Below are 19,531 nucleotides of genomic sequence, written 5' to 3'. Positions count from 1 at the left end.
CATGCTTTCCAAATGCCTCCTTCAACTCACACAGTACTCCCTGCATCTCCCGCCCACTCTCCACCACAACAGCCACATCATCCGCATACAGCATTCTCCCAATACTACCTCTCAAGCTCACCTTCCTGCTTACAAATTCCATTATCATGATAAACATCAGTGCATTGAGAGCGCTTCCCTGCCTCAAACCAATGTTCACGCTGAACTCTTCAGACATCCCAGGATCAACCAAGACTCTTTGCTTCGTTCTCTTGAACATCCTTTTCCACCAACCAAACTTCTGCTTCCTGCACTCCCATCCATCTCCATCTTTCTCGGTACAATGCCGTAGGCCCTCTCCAGGTCCAGAAATCCCAATGGCATCTCACCTCTTTATTTTTTCTTTTCTGCACACCAAGTCAAAGCTCATGCACAGAAACATATTGTTACGAATTCGCGCCCGCCGGCGTGCGAACTGCCGCTTTCCACTAATAGTAGCAGCTCGCCCACCGGACGGACAATTCAGTCGTAACCTTCCGGAGCAACGCCGGAACCCTGTCACGGGTGGGTCTTCAACCCCACCACGGCCGAGCCAATTTTCTACCCGTGCAGAATAGGGTCAATCGCCGAATCTCGATATACCTTAGTACCCGCACGGGTAGCCTTCCGGGAGACCGTACCTCGACTTGGGACACGAACCGCTTAAGCAGTCCGTTCCGTTCTGCAGTGATAACCAAGCGGGTATTATCGCCCGACCTCGCCGGATCCGATTATATTTAACGGGTGTTTAAAACCCAGCTATTTATTCCGCAATGCAAGAGGGCATTTCCAATAGGGAGAAGACGCAACGAACGGGGTACATTTTAACCAAGCACATTCATTTATAATCTACACACAACACGTATGCAGGAAAGGCAATGAAATAATCATACACGTATGCAAAGAGACAAAAGCAATCACGTATACAGACAAAAGCAAGGGAAAGCACTACGACCGAATATGATTATTATTAATGTACAGTCACTTAACAGTTGAACTTATGGACACGGCGCCACAACATGCACTCAAAAGAAAAGAAAAGACCACCCCCACAGACAGGGGAGTCAGACAGGGTCCACAGACCTTTATAACGTGGGGCCTTGGTGAACGAAAGGGCCCCACGAGGCCGCGCAGGTTACCTTCTTCGCTGGGGCGACCCACGACGCTCCTTTCCCACGGCAGCTAGCGTAGCCACGGTCCGGCCCAGGTCTCGTCCGACGGCCTGGTGATTCGGGCCCAGCCGGCAACGCCTCAGAGGAACGAACGGGCCTTCACTCTTTCCGAGTTGATGCTCTCGTTAAGAGCCCGCTCATCCCTCGCGGTGCCCGGACTGTCACGAAGCCTGATCACCTCGGACCGTTCGGAGCTGGTTGGCGAGTCCTCTCCGGCCCGTACTCGAGCGCACAGGTCTGCGAGGCAGAGCAGGCGGGGCTGCGCTCCCAGCTCGCGTCTCCTCCTGGCGTCCGACCCTCTTCACCGACTGAAGGCTCCAAGCGCCAGGCTCCCAACTTCCGCGCAGCTCCTCGACCGCTCCAGACAGACACTCTCCAGACCCGACTTGACTCTGGACTTTACTCCCGACTTGGCACGTTGAACTGGCGCTCTGCACGGCCTTTTATAGGGCTGGTGAGATGAGATCTGATCTCCGCCCTCTCACCTCTGCTCAGAAAGCAGACGTAGTAGAAATCAATCACCGGCCCTCTGGATCCGATTCTCCGAGAGCGAAGCTTCCACACAGAGCGGACGTGGTAGAAATCATCAGACTTGCGCTCACAACGAAACCTCCCACGTCGGTTTGCAGCGATGCTGTTCGCTGGGGACTCGCCGCGGCTGGTGCCAAGATGGCGTCGTTTCGGAGACGAAGATGAGGCGATGTTTGTGACGTGGAGATGTTGACGGTTGCTAGTGGAGTGGTGAGGATGGCGTGGTTGTTGTTGGTGTTGTGGTTAAGGGGAGCGATGTTGGTTGTTATAATGGTGGTGGAGATGTGGTTGGTTCAAAATAACGATGGAAAAAGGAAAACCTATCTCAAAGGATCACAGCCCTGTGCACACGAATAATTACCATTAAACAACGGTGGGGAAATCTAACTAAACACGGACTTAAACGCCATTACTAACTAAGGACCTTTATGGTGTTCTGCGAATTTCCACAGCCGTAACCATATAACAAGACGGGTAGGAGATGGAAGCACAAAATAGTGGGGAACAGAGACAATAAGGTACCTGAAGAAGGGAGAGGGATGGGGTGGGTACATGGGGTAAACAAGATGGTACTACGGGGACTTTCAGGAAGGAAAACAGAATTTGAAGGTGGGTTTGGGGTGGATTAACAGCGATAGAAAAGATCAATATTTGGGATGGTGGTGAACAGCTGTTTTGAAGACCTGGAGAAAGGAGTGAGATTGAAGAGAATGTGAGAGTTTGTTCCAGAGGCGGTGGGGGGGGGGGGGAAGAGGAATGAAAGAGTGAAAGTGAGTAGTGATTCTTAATTTTGGCAGTTTCACCAGAAGGGGTTTTTGGCAGACCTTGAGCTCCCGCAGGAAATACGAGGGGGGGGGGTACAGGTCACACACAGACGAGGGCAAGGCCAGAGAGGAGATAGTACAAGACAAAGACCACAGACCTGGCACTGGTTAAGGCGCAGTCACACCTTCACGTTTTAGCCAGCAATGGCAACGTATTAAAATGTATGTAAAACGCTGGCTTACGTTGAACTTTTGATGTTTTTTTTTTCAAGATTCGGACGTATTCATAACGACTTGGTCTTATGCATAACGTATTAGAAACGGACACAGAACGTTTCGTTGTTTTATAGATAACTTATACCAACGAATGCTGAACCTGTTGTCGGCCTTCACAACCTATGCTCAACGATAGTCTAACTTAGGCATAGCGCGCTACACGCATCGCCGACGATGACATGGCGTAGTCTGTTAAAAACCTGCCGCACAACGATTCAAATCATAACCGCCGCAGAAATGGAAGTGTCAACATCGCAGTCACACCTTGGCGATCTTGCCAGCGTATGCCGACCTCTGAAAAATGCGTCTAAAACGCTGGCAGACGTCGAATACGGTATGGGTAAGTTTGGTTTGCGTGAATAGAACGCTAAAGTACGCTATCGTACGTCGTATTAAATGGAGTACGTCTTGTAATTTTAAACATGTTGAAAATTTTACGACGTACTTGCGGTATGACACACGCTCCGCATGCGATGGGAATAAGTTGTACGCACGATATGCGATCGTTGACACACCGACACACGTTACTTGTAAGGTGCTCATAAGTCAAAACACGTCAAGGTAATGGTTAGCGTCAGTGTTCCAGACTCCCAGTTTTTTTTTTTTTTCTTCGGTATGACGGTGTTCAGTGTACAGTGCGGTTATGATTTAAATCGTTGAGCGGCCGCCTATTAATTATATTATATTATAACCGCACTAGAAATCGAAGTGTCAAAATCACCATCATACTGAAGGAAGGAAGAAAAAAATAAATAAATAAAATAAAACCAGGAAGTCTGGAACACTGACGCTAACCATTACCTTGATGTGTTTCGACTTATGAGTAACTTACAAGTAACGTGTGTCGACGTGTGTCAACGATCGCGTGACGTGCCGACAATTTATGGCCAGCGTTATGCGGAACGTGTGAGTCATACGCTGGCATAAGTCTTAAAATTTCAAGCATGGAAAATTTGAGGACAACCGAAAAGTACAACGTTTAAAGTCAGCGTACAACGACGTATGGCAGTGTTTTTCAGCGTGCTCTCAATGTTATCAAAACTTACCCATAACGTATTCAACGTGTACCAGCGTTTTAGACAAATTTTCCAAAAATCGGCATAAGCTGGCTAAAACGTCAAGGTGTGACTGGGCCTTTAGAGGCCCAAAGACTCAGCTTCATCGCAGGAGATACCAATGATCCTAAAATCCTTGGTTGCCACATCATGAACTCGAGCTAGGTGTGAGGTAGGAGCACCACCCCAGACGGGACAGCAGTGCACCATCAGACTGTGGATGAAAGTTTTGTAAGTGGTCAGAAGGTCAAATGTGCCAAGGAAGGACTTTGCATGATGGAGGATGCCCAGTCGGCAAATGACTTTGGAGGCCAGCTTGGAGATGTGGCTTTCCCAGGAAAAATCATGGCAGACAGTGAGACCCAAAAGCTTGAATGAAAAGGCTTCAAGGGGATTGCTGAGAAAGTAGATTGGGGGGGGGGGGGGTTCCAGGTGGTCCTTTTGGAGAAATTGTGGGGGTGGGAGATTTGTCAGGATTGAAAGACACGTTCCAAGTACTTGACCAGCTTGTGATTTTATCCAGGTCTGCAGAGAGTGAAGAGGCTGCTGCCTGCCAATCAGAGGAATGAGAGATGTTACAGCAGAGGATGGAGTCATCAGCAAAGAGATAAAGAGGATTTTCCAGGGAATCTGAGAAATCATTGATGAAAACCAGAAAAATAACAGTGACCAGAACATTGACTTTAGGAACTCCAGCCTGGACAGGAAGATGAGATGACAGAATTCCATTAAGAGCCACATGCTGACTGCAACAGGAGAAGTCTGTGAGCTATGAGCAGAGATTGCCTTGGGCACCATAAGAAGAGAGTTTGGGGTGATGCCCAAACACGAGGACTGATGCCATCTGGACCACTTGCAGAATCCGAGTTGAGCTTTGACAGCAAGCTCTCAATCTTCTCAGGAGAAAAAGGACACAGTGTCCAAGAACAGCTGTGGGTAAGGTGGGAACGTGGGTACAGAAAGCGATGGGTTTGGGACACAAGATTTAGAAGCAAACACAATGTTTAGGCATTCAGCCTTTTCACGTGCAGTGTCAGCTGTGCAGCCATTTGAGGAGAGGGAGGGGATGAAGGAGGAACATACACCAGAAATAGACTTAACTAGATGCCACAAGGATTTGGAGGAGGGCACCTGGTTTGAGAGTTCAGACTTGAGTTGAGAAAGATGTTGTTTCTTAGCTCTCATGAAGGTACGTACGTACACACACACACACACACACACACACACACACACACACACACACACACACACACACACACACACACACACACACACACACACACACACACACACACACACACACACACACACACACACACTTGTTCCGAGCTTTGTGGAACGAACTGAGATTGCCTTCAGGAGGATTTTCCTTCCAAGAGGCGAAGGCAAGTTGTTCCAGGACAACAGCCTCGCCACAAGCTTCAGTGTACCATGGGCGGGAGGAAGAGGACAACTGAAGATGAAATGGGATAAATCTGTTCATGAGAGAGAGCAAGTTTCTCTGAAAGAATTCCCAGGATGAGTTGATGTCAGAGAAAGTAGAAATGGGAGACCAGCCCAGAAGTTTGATGGCTGCTTGAAGACCCTGCCAGTCGGCCTGAGTGAAGTGGCAAACTTGTCGGCGCTGAGGTGGTTGTCTAAGAACAGCCAGCGATGACCGTTTTAACAAGCATATGGTCAGATGAACCAATTGGAGCAGAGGAAGAGCAACAGATATTTTCTGGGAAATTGGTCAAAATCAAATCCAGAAGAGATTGAGTACCGTTGGTTGAGATCCGGGTCGGGAAGTTGACAAATTGAGTCGGTCCAAATTAATCACAGAAGTCCTTTGCTGAAGTGCCATGGCAGATGAGAGAGGTGCCAACATTAAGCCAACTGGCATGATGACAATTGAAGTCAACACATATGAGAGTTTGGAAAAGAGAGTTTGGATGAGTGGATAGAAGTTGGTCCATGTTTTCAGCGTGTGAGATGTAAATCGAGTCATCACTGTTTGCTGGACGGTACAACACACATATGAAAGAGGTGGGAGCGGATAAGTCATAGCCAGAGGTATTCCTGGGGGGTGTGGAGGAGTGAGGGCCTTGCACCTCCAACGGCTTCTCAATTTGACGATCCCATCCGTCATCACCTTACCCTTTCTGAATGCCTGCTGCTCTTCTCCGATCTCAATCTCAACCCTCTTCTTTATCCACCTGTCGAGAATCATCTCCAGCAACTTCATTAAATGACTTACAAGCCTAATGCCCCTGTACTTCCCCAGATCTTGAACATCACCTTTCCCCTTCCATATTGGCACAATTAACCGTTTTCCACTCCTCTGGAATTGAACCCTCTCTCTCATACAGATGTTCAACAGCCTCTTCACCCAACTGATACCAACTTCTTCCACTGCAATTATCTCTGCACGCACCTCATCAATGCCTGGCGCTCCTCCCTTCTCTATGCTCTTCAATGCCATCCACACTTCTTCCTCCGTGATCTCCACTTCCCCCTCTACATAACACGGTAGCTCCAGCTCTCCATTGCTTCCTTCCCAGTTCAACAGCTCTTTGAAATACCCTTCCCACACCTTCAATACTGCCATCTTTGTGAACAATGGATTTAAATCGGTTGTTCCTCGATCATAAACGGATAAGACGGACAAACATGAACCAACTGCTTCACCCGGCTTTTTGCTTGTCGTGCACAGGGTAATAATAACAATCAGAACTACTCACAGCTGCTCTTCCCGATGGGCTGGCACCGCAGCATCACATCTGTCTACCGCAGAATCTAAATCTCTCAACATTACTGGCACCTCACTCAGAGGACGAAGCACACGACTTGTTGCTATCTTCGCAAACTGGTCAGTGACGTCTCTCTGACCTTGCTCCCAGTGCAACATCAGCACTCTCACCATTCCTTGCTCTTCCATGACACGCTCCCATTTATTCCAGAACTGGAACCTTTTCTTGCTTAAACTTCCAAAATCGATGCTTTCCAAAAACCAGCCCTTTGTTCATCTTTTAGCAAGTTTGTGGAACTGCCCAAGATAGTTCAAATGCCACTATTTATTTCCTCTCGGGCTTCAAAGCAAGAGGCATCACACCATCTACACGTGACCTTTTATACCCTTATGCTCGCCAAATCAAATATATATATATATATATATATATATATATATATATATATATATATATATATATATATATATATATATATATATATATATATATATAAATTCAAGACATTTACAAAAAAGTCAAAATACTTGAGTCCTTGAATCAATGCTTGATGTACAGAAGGAACACCTTTGTAAATGGTACTTGGTAATCAAATCCTGTAATGTAAATGTTACTTTTTATGCATTGTGATAAGAGGACCATTAAAAGATGTGGAACATAATTGCAGTGGATCAAACACCAAATTAGAAAGCTTACTCGAGTGTCTGGACATTGTGTTGCTTCACAAACAACTTGCATGATGTAATGTCGCTCCAGCTGTTGGAAAAAGGAAAAAGAAAGTTGGGGGGGGGGGGGGGTTAATAGGTGACCGAAGAGCAAAATATTACTCCACAACAAAAACAAGAAGACAGAGCATTTGAGGTAGAGCATCGCTGGGACATGGAGGTTAGGGTGAATTTGAGACTGACCAATCCACATTAACGTAAATCTGCACGCAGACACTCACAGAGAACGATTACAGTCACTTTGGAAAGGCCGATAATGATGTCACAACGAGCAGTAAGAAAAGGAAAAAGGTTGGATGATCAAAATGGAGAAGGAAAGGATTAAATAAATAAAAAGCCAAACCTCTTTGTCAAAGTTTGCCTTTGAAAACTCCAAGGAATTCAGCAGGGCATTGGTGGCTGCCAACCTAACGTTGTTATTTGGTTCTTCCTTTCTCATGCCCTGGATGATGGCAGTGAGGATCTGATTCGCTTTCAACTGCAAATGCTCCGGCTCCTGGTACAAACAGGCAGGGGAACACGAGGAGCATCGGTGAGCAGACAGTGAGGGCGAGCAAAAGAGACATTGTGATTGCAGAGTATTTGGCCAAACAAAGCAGAACAAAACACGCCCATGGTTGTTTGTTGGCGAGTAAAAGTGGCTCAGACAGAATTGTGGACACAATATTTTACTCCGCAGTTCAGTTGCGGACAAGCACACGAGATTGAAAAATTGACTGGACCAGCATGTCCTCAAATTGCATTACATGGATCAGAATGGTCCGTGTTGAGAGAGACCTCCCTCCTGCACTCAGAGTCTTAAACGAAGCCAGTTAAACCCAGCAAACAATCAAAGGACGAGTTAAAAGCACCTTTTGGATCATTATTTCAGAAATGAAAATGTTTGGCTTTCAGAAGCACCTTTTGGCACCAGAACTGAAAACAATGCAAAAATTGAGTGGAGAAGACAAACACTTGCAGAACAAAGGGTCAACCTCAACAAACAGTAGGACATGGATGTGATGTTTTAAAGTGCACACAAATGACCAGAGAAAGTAAAAGATAAACGATGCATACAATATCCTGGCAGATGTAACCAATAGTTTCCAGCGTCGCCTCCTTCATCTGTTCTGTGCTGCTGATGTTTGTCACATTGGCTGTAAGTTGCGGGATAAGATCTGGCCATTGGTCAACAGGAATCTCTGCACAAGCAATGCCGGCAATGCATTGGGCTGCGGAACTCGGACGGTAGGCCTCAGTACCGAGTGTTTGGATCACCTGCACAGGTTAGTGAGACAAATTAGGAAATGAGAGAAAAATAAAGAGAAAAAAAACAAGAGACTTCAAAGCTCTTGTCATTTCAAAAGATGCAACAAACCAGTTGAAAATGGTAAAACAAACAAGGGTTACCCATAAAATATGGAACAGTACAAGATGGCTGAGACAGTGAACGATTGTCATTCCAAAATGACAATTTGTCAGAATCGTGACTGTTCCATTTTCTCATTACAGGGATTAGATTAAATTAAAAAAGAAAAACATTAAATTAAAAAAAAAATGATTATGATAAATGAACCGAAGTTGGAGGCTCATGTTTTTAGCGGCATTTTCCTCTTCCCGAGAAACTTACACACGACTTCATTTGTGAGCGAGAAGCTGCATCAACAGAAAGCCAGCGTTGCTGGTGGCGGGTCTTTATCTCCTGATCCTTGGACGTAAGCGAGTTCTTAATCTGGATTCCGGCAGCCATTCTGGCCACCTGGCTGTTTGTTGGATTGGCAAGAACCTTGCAGAGTTCCATAAGGAAAGCTGGCTGCAATGACAGGTCAAGAAACCATGTTAAAGACAAAGGGGGGGGGGGGGGAATGCAAGAACAATTGCAATGAAAACAAGGAAAAGAGCAATTAGAGATTTCAGACCCTCGCCAGGACTCGTTTTATGTGGCGTTTGTGTAGTTTTGTGCGATGTATTTTGTGCGGCGTTTATGTACTGGTGTGTTATGAAATTAATGAGACATAATTAGAACTGCTACTTTATAACTGCTGGCAGTGATGACCGGGTACCAAGACGTCCCGCTTTGATCGGACACCTGACCCTGACCCTGATCCATGACGTTTATTATTATAATTAAATTGAATTCAGAATGGGATAAAAATAAACTCAATTCAAATCAAATGAAAGACCAAATAGGAACAGTCCTGCAATGGAGTAATCAGAAGGAACCCAAACAAGCAAAAAGCAAAGATGAAGTCATCAGGAAGAACCTGGATAGGATTCACATTTCAGCTGCTACAACACTACCCTCAAACCCACCCAGGCAGAGCCAAGTGAGGCTTATTCGAAATAAAATAAAAAATAAACCCAGATCAAAAAAATTAATTATTCTGGCTGTCAGGCCATTTGGCCGATCAAGTTGAAATTTAAAACATGTATTCCCCATAACCACTACATCATAATTGTGAAGTTTCACGTCGATTGATGAAGTGGTTCCAGAGAAAACACGATTTAAATCCAATATGGCAACCAAACCATGTGATCTATCAATTATTCCTCAACAAACTTGTGCACCCATGCCTTGGGGAACATTTGTGTGGTATCCCCTCGATCTGTGTAGCCGTTCTGGAGAATATTTCCATACGTTTTAGGGTAAATCCAATATGGCTGCCAAACCATGTGACCTATGACATCATATGTGCGAACCTTTTGTTCCTTGTGGACAGGCGGTCATCCGTGTAAAGTTTCACCTCCATCTGTTCAGCCATTTCAGATTAAAAATTTTTTTTAAACAACATGGCTGCCAAATCACGTGACCGATGACATCATCATTTTTTTTTTCTTTCTGTGGACCATTTTATCCCTCGATGACACTCAAAAATTTCCATACTGATCAGATGTGGCGTTCTGCATATGCAATAATGACGTCATAATGAAGGCACCTGTGACGCCATTAAAAATATCTTATAATCATCACACTCATTCCCCATGAGGAGTACTTGCTTTGTGCGGTTTTGGAGATACAAAGGTCCAAAGTTTTTCCAATATGGCTGCCACACCACATGACCAATGATGTCATAATTATGATTAAAACATTCCACATGAATAGTTATATCAATGGTGAAAATTTTGTCTCAATCTGACAAGCGGTTGCAGAGAAAATCACCAAAGTTCTGTGCGGACAAACAAACAAAAACAGCCAAAACACCCAAACCCACAGAGGCACACACACCAATGCAAACACACACAAGAGCACAAACACCTACATAAACACTCACTTGCATAACCCACGCTCTGCGCGACATGTTTGGGTGGGTGTGTTTGAGAAAGGAACTGATGCAGAGTATCAGAAGTAATTTTACTTTAATGCAGTAAGTGGAATACGATTTCACCGTTTCAGAACCATTTTATTTACTTTTTTTGTACCATGCACCTCATATGGTCTTTGAGATAACGTAAGCCGAATATCACGTTATTCGAGCGCAGAACAAAGTAGAAGATAGCGCGACACGAAACCACAAACTCGGAAATAATATACAAGATGTCCACAGGGGAATGAGGTCCCGCATCCACATGGGCACACAGACCCACACCAAAAGGTGCACGCGTCGACAAAAATGCCCATGGACATAGGAGAGGGGTGCAAACACAATGACGCACCCCACAACGCAAGCCCGCCTTCAACACCACCCCTCCCCTACCCACCCACCCCCTTCCCCGTATGTTATCCCTACTGCACCCCCCTCGGGTATGTTCCACTCCATGCCAAGTGTTTGCTCTTCTGCTCTCAAAGCACACGTATCCCTTTATTGCTCCACTCCCCCCAACCCCCACCCCACCTGCATTCCTCCTACTGATGCCACCCACCACCCACACGTTACCCTTACCTCTCAGCTCACAAATGCCCCCCCCCCCGCTGCACGATCCTCCCTCCCACTTACGAATGCCACCCCTACCCCTCGGCACGATCTCCTTCTGCTCAAGAACGCCACCCTCCCCCTGCGCGATCCCACTCCTGCTCACCAACTGCCCCCCCCCCTCGCAAAAACGCTCACCACCTCCAACCTTTCCAGTATGGGAAAGATTCAGCACCACCTCACAGCTCACCATACTCCATGCTCCCCTTATTACTCAGCATGCACCCCCCTCCCCACACGTTCCCTCAAGCACTCACCACACTTCAACCTCGACCGCTCTTCTCATCACCCCTTCTGCTTACCAAACCCCCCTCCTCCATCCCCCAAGTTATGTCTCCCACTCACCGACACCCTACACATCACTTTTACCACTCACAAAATTCAAACCCCACCTCTGTTAACGACACACCCCACAACCGTTTACCACCCCCACCTTACCCAGACCATTCACCACCCTCCCCCCACATTGCCCTACCACTCAACTCCTCATCCATATTTGCCTTCGCCGATCACCACCCCCCTCCCACACATCACCACTCATCCTCGTCAGTCCCACAGCTCCTCATCCAGCCCCCCACCATCTTCCAAATAGCACTCCCCCAATCCTTACTCACCAACCTCCCTCCCCCACGTTCCCTCAACGCCCCGCGCACGAGTTCCCCCAATCATGACTCCCTGAGAGTGGATCCCACCCCGATCGCAAACCCTCGAGGGTTCCCCCCGCAAAACCACAGGAGTTCCCTCGACTGTAAACACCAGACCCACTCCAGAACCTCCCTCCCCACCCCCAACCTCACATGTTCTACATCCTCCCACCCCCCTCACCCTTCGACCACACACACCCCTTTAACACCTCACCTCAACCCTCACACGTCGTCCGCATCACACACCCACGCCCTAGCAACCCATCACACACCCGAGCAACCCACCACACCCACGCCCTAGCAACCTAACGGAAGACCACGTCGTAGCAACCGCCGCACATGTGTCGGTTACAAGAGTGGGTTTTCAAACAAGAGGAGATCAGGAAGTGAAACAAACACTTCGGACAAACGGACACACAAAGAGCGACGTCCTCAATCGTCAATGGAACGAACGACGTCGTTTGCGACGCTTTTGCTTCGACGGGACAAAAAAAAAAACCTTTCACTTCCAGATTCGCACGAGAATCGAGAAACAAAATGATGAAAAAAAAAAAATCAAACGGAAAAAAAAAAAACAAAGATGGAAAAAGGGAGAAAAAAAAAAAGACACAACACACACAGCGGCTCGATGAAGGTTTCCGAGGAAACCATGGAGACGTGAAGGGACGACAAGTCGAGGCAACACGTGGTGGAGTTAAGGAAGCCGAAGGGCTGTTCGTTCGATGCGAGAGGACGGGCGACGGACAAGGCGTCGTGAAGACAAGCGACGGGCGACGCGACGCACAGACACTCATGAACACGAGGCTCGTGAGGAGCGGGGGGCACGGACAGGGGGCACGGACAGGGAGCAGGCCTCGGGGCGAGACTCCCACAGCGCCATGTTAGGCCCCAAAAAGGCCTCGTTCACGCACCAGGTTCTCCACGGCCGCATGTTCCAGGAACTTCTGCGCCGCTTCCAGCTCATTGCGATCTGCGTCGAGAAAATGTGGGGGGGAAACGAGAGAGAGAGAGAGAGAATAACGACGAGGTCACGGATAACCGGGGGGGGAAGGGGGAGGGGGGATTCTGGCTTTTAGAGAAGAGAAAAATAAAATAAAATAAATAAATCTCCGCGAAAAAGCGCGGCCATGAGTCGGGCATCACCTGACGAGACGGTCTTCTCAAGGATGGTGACCAACTCCATCATGACAGTGACGTGTGACGCGTTTCCCCCCCCGTGTCGTTCCGCCGTGGCTCTCACAGGGGGGAGCGGGCTCGAGCGGCGACGGCGGCCCTCGGCTGGGCCCGTCGCAGGAAGACGAGGCGAGGCGAGGCGTGTTTCCGGCGCGCGCGCGCGGAGGGAGCGATCCGCCGGAAGAGGAACAGGAGATGGAAATAAACCTGTTACTGCTCGACGTGTTCGGGATTACCCGGAATGAGACGATGCGCGACCAAGGTGAGCGGTTCCGACCCGGCGCCCGGCAACGGCGGCTCGCTGTTCGATTCCTCGACCGTTAGGATATTTAAAATGCGCACACGTGGTCCGGACGCGGCGCGAGTGACGTCTCTCAAACGTCGAGGGTCTCGTCGATCCCCCCCCCCAAAAAACCCCCCGCCAAATGGAGCACGCGACGGTGAAACCGCCGCTCTTGTGTCACCGTGTCGCCGGCTATTATTTAATTCGAAAAAGATCTTTGGACTTTGGCTTTTCAAACGGAGTACAGAGCGGATGTGACGTCAGGTTCGGTGATCGTTTTCTTTTTGGCGGGAACCGAATGCAAACGTCCTGAGGAGAAAAAAAAAAATTCATCCAAGAAGAGCGCGGACATCCGCCTCCACCTTCACCGTACCTTATTTGTAGACGAGGGTTGTTAATGTATTTTCACCGGTTCGGTGTTCACTTCGGACGATGAAGTGCAAGAAAATTCGAGATGAGAAATTGAGCAATTTCCTCACAAGGAAGAGGTCATGAGACCCGTCAACCACATCGTCCTCCCCGAATCACCACACAAGTCGATGGAATTTTAAGTGTAAACTGTCCATGACGTGGTGCGGTCACCTTGCTGAGAGACCATTGCATGCATTCACCACTCTCTGAGTGAAAGATCCTTTCGCAACGACCATCTCAACCCTCTCCATCGTCGTTCCCTTCCTTCCTTTGATGTGGTGACCAAATCTGAGCACGACATTCGGTTCCAGTGGTGGTCTCACTGGATTGGTGGACACAGTTAGTCAACGTCCCTCTCTTGATTGACCATTGATTCCCCCCCCCCCCCAGCCAAGAGAAACCGAACACCTGGTTGGCCTCACCTGCGGCAGCCTCCTGCCAATCCTTCGCCCAATTTATGGAAGTTTCGAAGGGTTTCCTCATCTGGTCCTTAAAATTAATGTCTCCAACGCCTTCCGCCAACCGAAGTCGAACTAACAGGTCAATAATTCCACAATTCTCCTCTGGATCTGATAAATTTTTCATTGATTCTTCACCGTCGAGAGATTTCGCACACGATGTCTCAAAAATGTATCGGGCCAGGTGTAATATGTTCTTGAGGATCAGGTGTTGCGTTGGCGGAGGTGTGCGCTCCACCGACCGAGTGCCCTTCTAGTTTTTATTATACTTTGTTTCATGCTGTCAACGTGTGCACACGCTTTCCTTTGTGACGTCTTCTGAAACAGAACACAAAGGGTAAAGGTGACAATCGGTAATAATCCAAGAACAGAAACGATCACAGCTGGGATCGTTATCTTTTTTAGATCCTCCTGGAGGATCTCGAAGTCTTACTCAAAAATTCCCTGCACAGACAGTAACCATCTCCGATTTTGGAAATTCCTCCGAGAAAAAAAAAGTTATGACGTCAAAATATCTCCGCTAATGGAAATCGCCGAAAAAAATTATCTCCGAAACTCGGCAAGCTTTTTGAATTGTGTTTGCGGGAATCGAACAGGGCATTATTAGCAGAGATGAATCACCGCACATGTGATACATCACTGTGACGTCATATCAATTTTTATGACGTCATTCCTATTTTTTGACATTTTTTGTTTCACAACCCAGAGTTTTCATCGGATCTTCGTGAAACTTGCCACGTATATGCAGAAAGCCCACGCGCAGGCAGTAACCATCTCCGATTTTGGAAGTTCTTCCTAGAAAAAAAAGTTGACGTCATAATATCGCCGCGAATGGAAATCGCCTGTACCGTTATCTCCGAAACTAGGCAAGCTGTTTGAATTTTGTTTGCGGGAATCAAGCCGGGCATTAGCGCAGATAATAATCTATCGCAAAACCTGATACATCACAATGACGTCATATTCGTTTTTATGACGTCATCATTAAGAGGACGAGGATCTTAGCTCATTCGAGAAATAATAATAAGTCGTTTCTGTTTGGTCTCTCGATGTGGTTGTCGTGGAGATTTGTGTCGATGGAGGAACAGATGAGGATGAGGATGTGGTTCTTATGAAGTTTTGTACAGACGGAGAAGCGGAGGATAAGTGTACAAGTGGGAATATGAAGTATTGCAATCTGAAATTGTTTGTGAGTACCAGGAAAGAAAAACTTTCACAACTCCAAACCATCCTGGAGGATTACCTGTACACAAAGGTTGTTACAAGTACTTGAGAAAAAACAAAAACAAAGCAATGCAGCAACAACAACACAAAGGGTGGTTTTCAGCCAAAATACGTGATGTCATACATGGTGTGAACAGATTACAAGGAAATCAGACGCAGGTGGAGGCCATTCAGCCCATCATGCCTGTATGACATCAACACCACACAAATTTATCAACACAAGATCCAAAGAAGAAAATGCAAAATGTATAATTTATTTATTTGTAATAAAGTGTTTTGTGGTTTTTTTTTTGTTGCTGTTGTTTCTTGTAGTTTTTGTATTTATGAATTTTTCCTCAGGGGAGGGGGCATGGGCTTGGGTAAAAAAAAAAACACATCAACCACTCAACACCCCTTGACGAGACCCCCACCAACAGCACTCTGGACACATGAACACAATCTCCCATCAATGCTCAAACCAATCGCTTCTTCTAACCACGTCCTTGTCAAAGTGGACATCTCTCTGGCTGTTATCAGAGAACCACCTCACCGCCGTCGAGTCTGGCATTTCACTCAAGCCGACTGGCAGGGTCTCCAAGCAACCATCAAACTTACAGACTGGTCTCCTATCACTACTTTCTCCAACATCAACTCATCCTGGGAATTCTTTCAAAGAAACTTGCTCTCCCTCATACACATATTTATCCCCTCTCGTCTTCAGTTGTCTTACCCTTCCTCCCTCCCTTGGTTTACTGAAGCTTGTGGCGAGGCAGTTGTCCTGAAACAACTTGCCTTTGCCTCATGGAAAGCAAACCCAACTGAGGGCAATCTCAGTTCCTTCCATACAGCTCAGAACAAGTGTGTATCTACCCTCAGGAGAGCCAGAAAACAACATCTTTCTCATCTCAAGTCTGAACTCTCAAACCTCTCTTCCTCCTCAAAATCCTGGTGGCGTTTAATCAAATCTGTTTCTGGTGTATGTTCCCCCTCCATCCCCTCCCTGACCTCAAATGGCCGCACTGCTGATTCCACACGTGAAAAAGCTGAATGCCTAAACTCGGTGTTTGCAGCTAAATCTTGTGTCCTAAACCCATCACTATCTCTACCCACTTTACCCAGTCGCACCCAACTGTCCGTGGACTCTGTGTCCTTTTCTCCTGACAAGGTGGAGAGCTTGCTTTCAAACCTCGACTCAGATTCTGCAACCGGTCCAGACGGCATCAGCCCACGTGTCCTCAAAGCCTGCTCTTCTGCTCTTGCTCACCCTCTCTCTGTTCTATTCACCCTCTCATTTGCCCAAGGTCATCTGCCATCTGCTTGCAAATCAGCAAACATCACTTCTCTGCACAAAAAAGGTGCAAAAACAGATCCCTATAACTACAGACCAATCAGCCTTCTCCCAATCATCAGCAAGGTGATGGAATCCATCATCGCTTCAGACATCAAATCCTTCCTCTTCTCCAATGGCTTGATTTCTGATCATAAATTTGGTTTCAGACCAGGTCACTCTACCCTGGATATGCTGCTTCTGCTCTCCCAACAATGGATGGAGGTCCTCAATGCCAGACAGGAAATCCGAGCCGTATCCCTGGACATATCACGTGCTTTTGACACAGTCTGGCACCCTGCCCTACTCACCAAACTCTCTTCCCATGGTATTCAAGGCCATCTCCACTCATGGCTCGCAGACTTCCTCTCCTGTCGCAGTCAACGTGTGGCCCTAAATGGAGTTCTTTCATCCCCTCTTCCTGTCCAGGCTGGAGTTCCTCAAGGTAGCGTTCTGGGCCCTGTTCTTTTTCTGGTTTTCATCAATGATCTCTCGGACTCTCTGGAAAATCCTCTATTTCTCTTTGCTGATGACTCCACCCTCTGCCGCACCATCTGTCATCCCTCAGACCGGCAAGCAGCAGCTTCTTCGCTCACTGCTGATCTGGATAAAATCACAAACTGGTCCAACACGTGGAACATGTCTTTCAATCCAGACAAATCTCACACTCTCGCTCTGTCTCTTCGAAAGGACCGTTTAGAAACCCCCCTTCCCCCCCCCCATCCACTTTCTCAACAATCCCCTTGAAGAAGTCCTTTCTTTTAAGCTTCTGGGTCTCACTATCTGCCATGACCTTTCCTGGGAAAGCCACATTTCAAACCTCGCCTCCAAAGCCAGTCGCCGACTGGGAGTCTTCCCTCGTGCAAAGTCCTTCCTCAGCCCATCTGAGCTCCTAAGCACATACAAAGCTTTCGTCCACGGCCTGATGGAGTACTGCTCTCCCCTTTGGGCTGGTGCTTCTGCCTCCCACCTTTCTCGGCTTCACGCTGTAGAAACCAAGGCATTTCGGATCATTGGCATCTCTCGCAATGAGGCTGAGTCTTTGGGCCTCTCACTCAATCACCGCAGGTTGGTCGGTGGTCTTTCTGTCTTCCACCGACTCCTCTCCAGCCTCGCCCCCCTGCTCTCTCTGTGATTTGTCCCCACCACATTTCCGCAGGGCGCTCAAGGTCCATCAACAACCCCCTTCTGGTAAAACTACCAAAATCACCAATCACTGCTCACCTTCACTCTTTCATTCCTCTTTTTTCCCGCCTTTGGAATAAACTCCCTCACTCGATTCATTCCCATTCTTCCCTCCAGGCTTTCAAAACAGCTGTACACCACCACCTCTTATCATCCCCCATCCAAATCCTCGATCTTTTCTACCCCCGATAATCCACCCAAGCCCACCTCCTTCAAATTCCCTGCTTTCCTTCCTGATGTCCCTGTAATGTCCATCTTCTATTCCCCATGTTCCCCATCCCATCCCTCTCCTTCCACAGATCTGCTAATGTCTATGTTCCCCACTGTTTTGTCCCTCCCACTCCCTCTCCTCTTGTCTCCTACTCCTCATGATGTGCGTTGTGTGTTCACTCTCATACGAGTCTCGACAAGGTATACAAAAAAAAACTACCGAAGTCTTATCAACATCTCCATACTCCTCTATCTCCATAACTTCCAGGTACCTATCTAATTCTAAGTTAAACTTATATACTTTTTCTGCTGCCACAACCTTTCCAGGGAGACCATTCCAGGCATTAACTACTCTCTGAGTGAAAGTCCCCTGTCTGACTCCCATCTTAACTCTCAAGCTCTGGCAACTGGTCCTATCACTGTCTACTCTGTTAAATAATACATCCGCACTTTTTTTTTTGTATACCTTGGTCGAGGCTCGTATGAGAGCTAACACACAACTCACAGCAAGGAGGCATGAGACAAGAGGGGCGGGAGTGGAAGGGACAAAACAGTAGGGAACAGACACATTAGGTGAACTGTGGAAGGGAGAGGGATGGGGATGGGACGGGGAACATGGCGAAGAGAAGATGGACATTTCAGGGACTTTCAGGAAGGAAAGCAGGAGAAATGAAGGAAGTGGGCTTGGGTGGATTATCGGGGGTAGAAAAGATCGAGGATTTGGATGGGGGAAGATAAGAGGTGGTGGTGAACAGCTGTTTTGAAAGCCTGGAGGGAAGAATGGGAAAGAATAGAGTGAGGAAGTTTATTCCAAAGGCGGGAAAAAAAGAGGAATGAAAGAGTGAAGATGAGCAGTGATTCGTGATTTTGGTAGTTTTACCAGAAGGGGGTTGTTGGCGGACCTTGAGCGCCCTGTGGAAATGTGGTGGGGACAAATCGCAGAGAGAGCAGGGGGGGCAAGGCTGGAGAGGAGTCGGTAGAAGACAGAAAGACCACCGACCAACCTGCGGTGATTGAGTGAGAGGCCCAAAGACTCAGCTTCATTGCGGGAGATGCCGATGATCTTAAATGCCCTGGTTTCGACAGCGTGAAGCCGAGAAAGGTGGGAGGCAGGAGCACCAGCCCAGAGGGGAGAGCAGTACTCCATCAGTTTATCTATACCTTATTATCTTATCTATACCACTTATTTTATCTATACCTTTCATTATCTTAAACATCTCTATGATATCTCCTCCTAACCGCCTCCTTTCTCGTGTATGAAGCCCTGTCTCCTTCGCCACTCCTCATAGCTGAGTCGACCTCGGCCCCAAATCAATCGCGTAGCCCTGATCCCTCTCGATGGCATCTTTGTCCTTCCTGAGTTGTGGTGACCAAAACGGCACACAATATTCTAAATGTGGCCCTCACTCAATTCCTGTACAATGTTAACACCTCCTCTTTTGATTTATAAATGATCCCCCTCCGAATACAACCTAAAACCCTA

The 19,531-nt window shown here is 47.4% G+C and overlaps 1 protein-coding gene across 2 annotated transcripts in view; it reads right to left on the bottom strand.

Moving 5' to 3' along the window:
* KPNB1 (karyopherin subunit beta 1) overlaps positions 1–13,343 on the bottom strand; it is a 65,058-nt gene extending 51,715 nt beyond the window's left edge. Inside the window, exons 1-6 of one of the 2 annotated variants that reach the window (XM_085875643.1) lie at positions 12,945–13,343; positions 12,713–12,771; positions 8,877–9,059; positions 8,324–8,524; positions 7,611–7,763; positions 7,239–7,298 (exon numbers count right to left, since the gene is read on the bottom strand). In XM_085875643.1, coding sequence (XP_085731769.1) covers positions 7,239–7,298; positions 7,611–7,763; positions 8,324–8,524; positions 8,877–9,059; positions 12,713–12,771; positions 12,945–12,987 — 699 coding nt within the window. In that variant the 5' untranslated portion in view covers positions 12,988–13,343. The remainder of the gene's footprint in view (positions 1–7,238; positions 7,299–7,610; positions 7,764–8,323; positions 8,525–8,876; positions 9,060–12,712; positions 12,772–12,944) is intronic. The other variant, XM_085875642.1, reaches the window with a different exon arrangement.
* Between the last annotated feature and the right edge of the window lie 6,188 nt (positions 13,344–19,531).

Source organism: Eptatretus burgeri, chromosome 3, assembly GCF_056783735.1.
Source record: "Eptatretus burgeri isolate ZD-2024b chromosome 3, Ebu_testis_v1, whole genome shotgun sequence".
NCBI lineage: Eukaryota > Metazoa > Chordata > Myxini > Myxiniformes > Myxinidae > Eptatretus > Eptatretus burgeri.
This window is presented reverse-complemented; position numbering and strand designations above follow the sequence as displayed.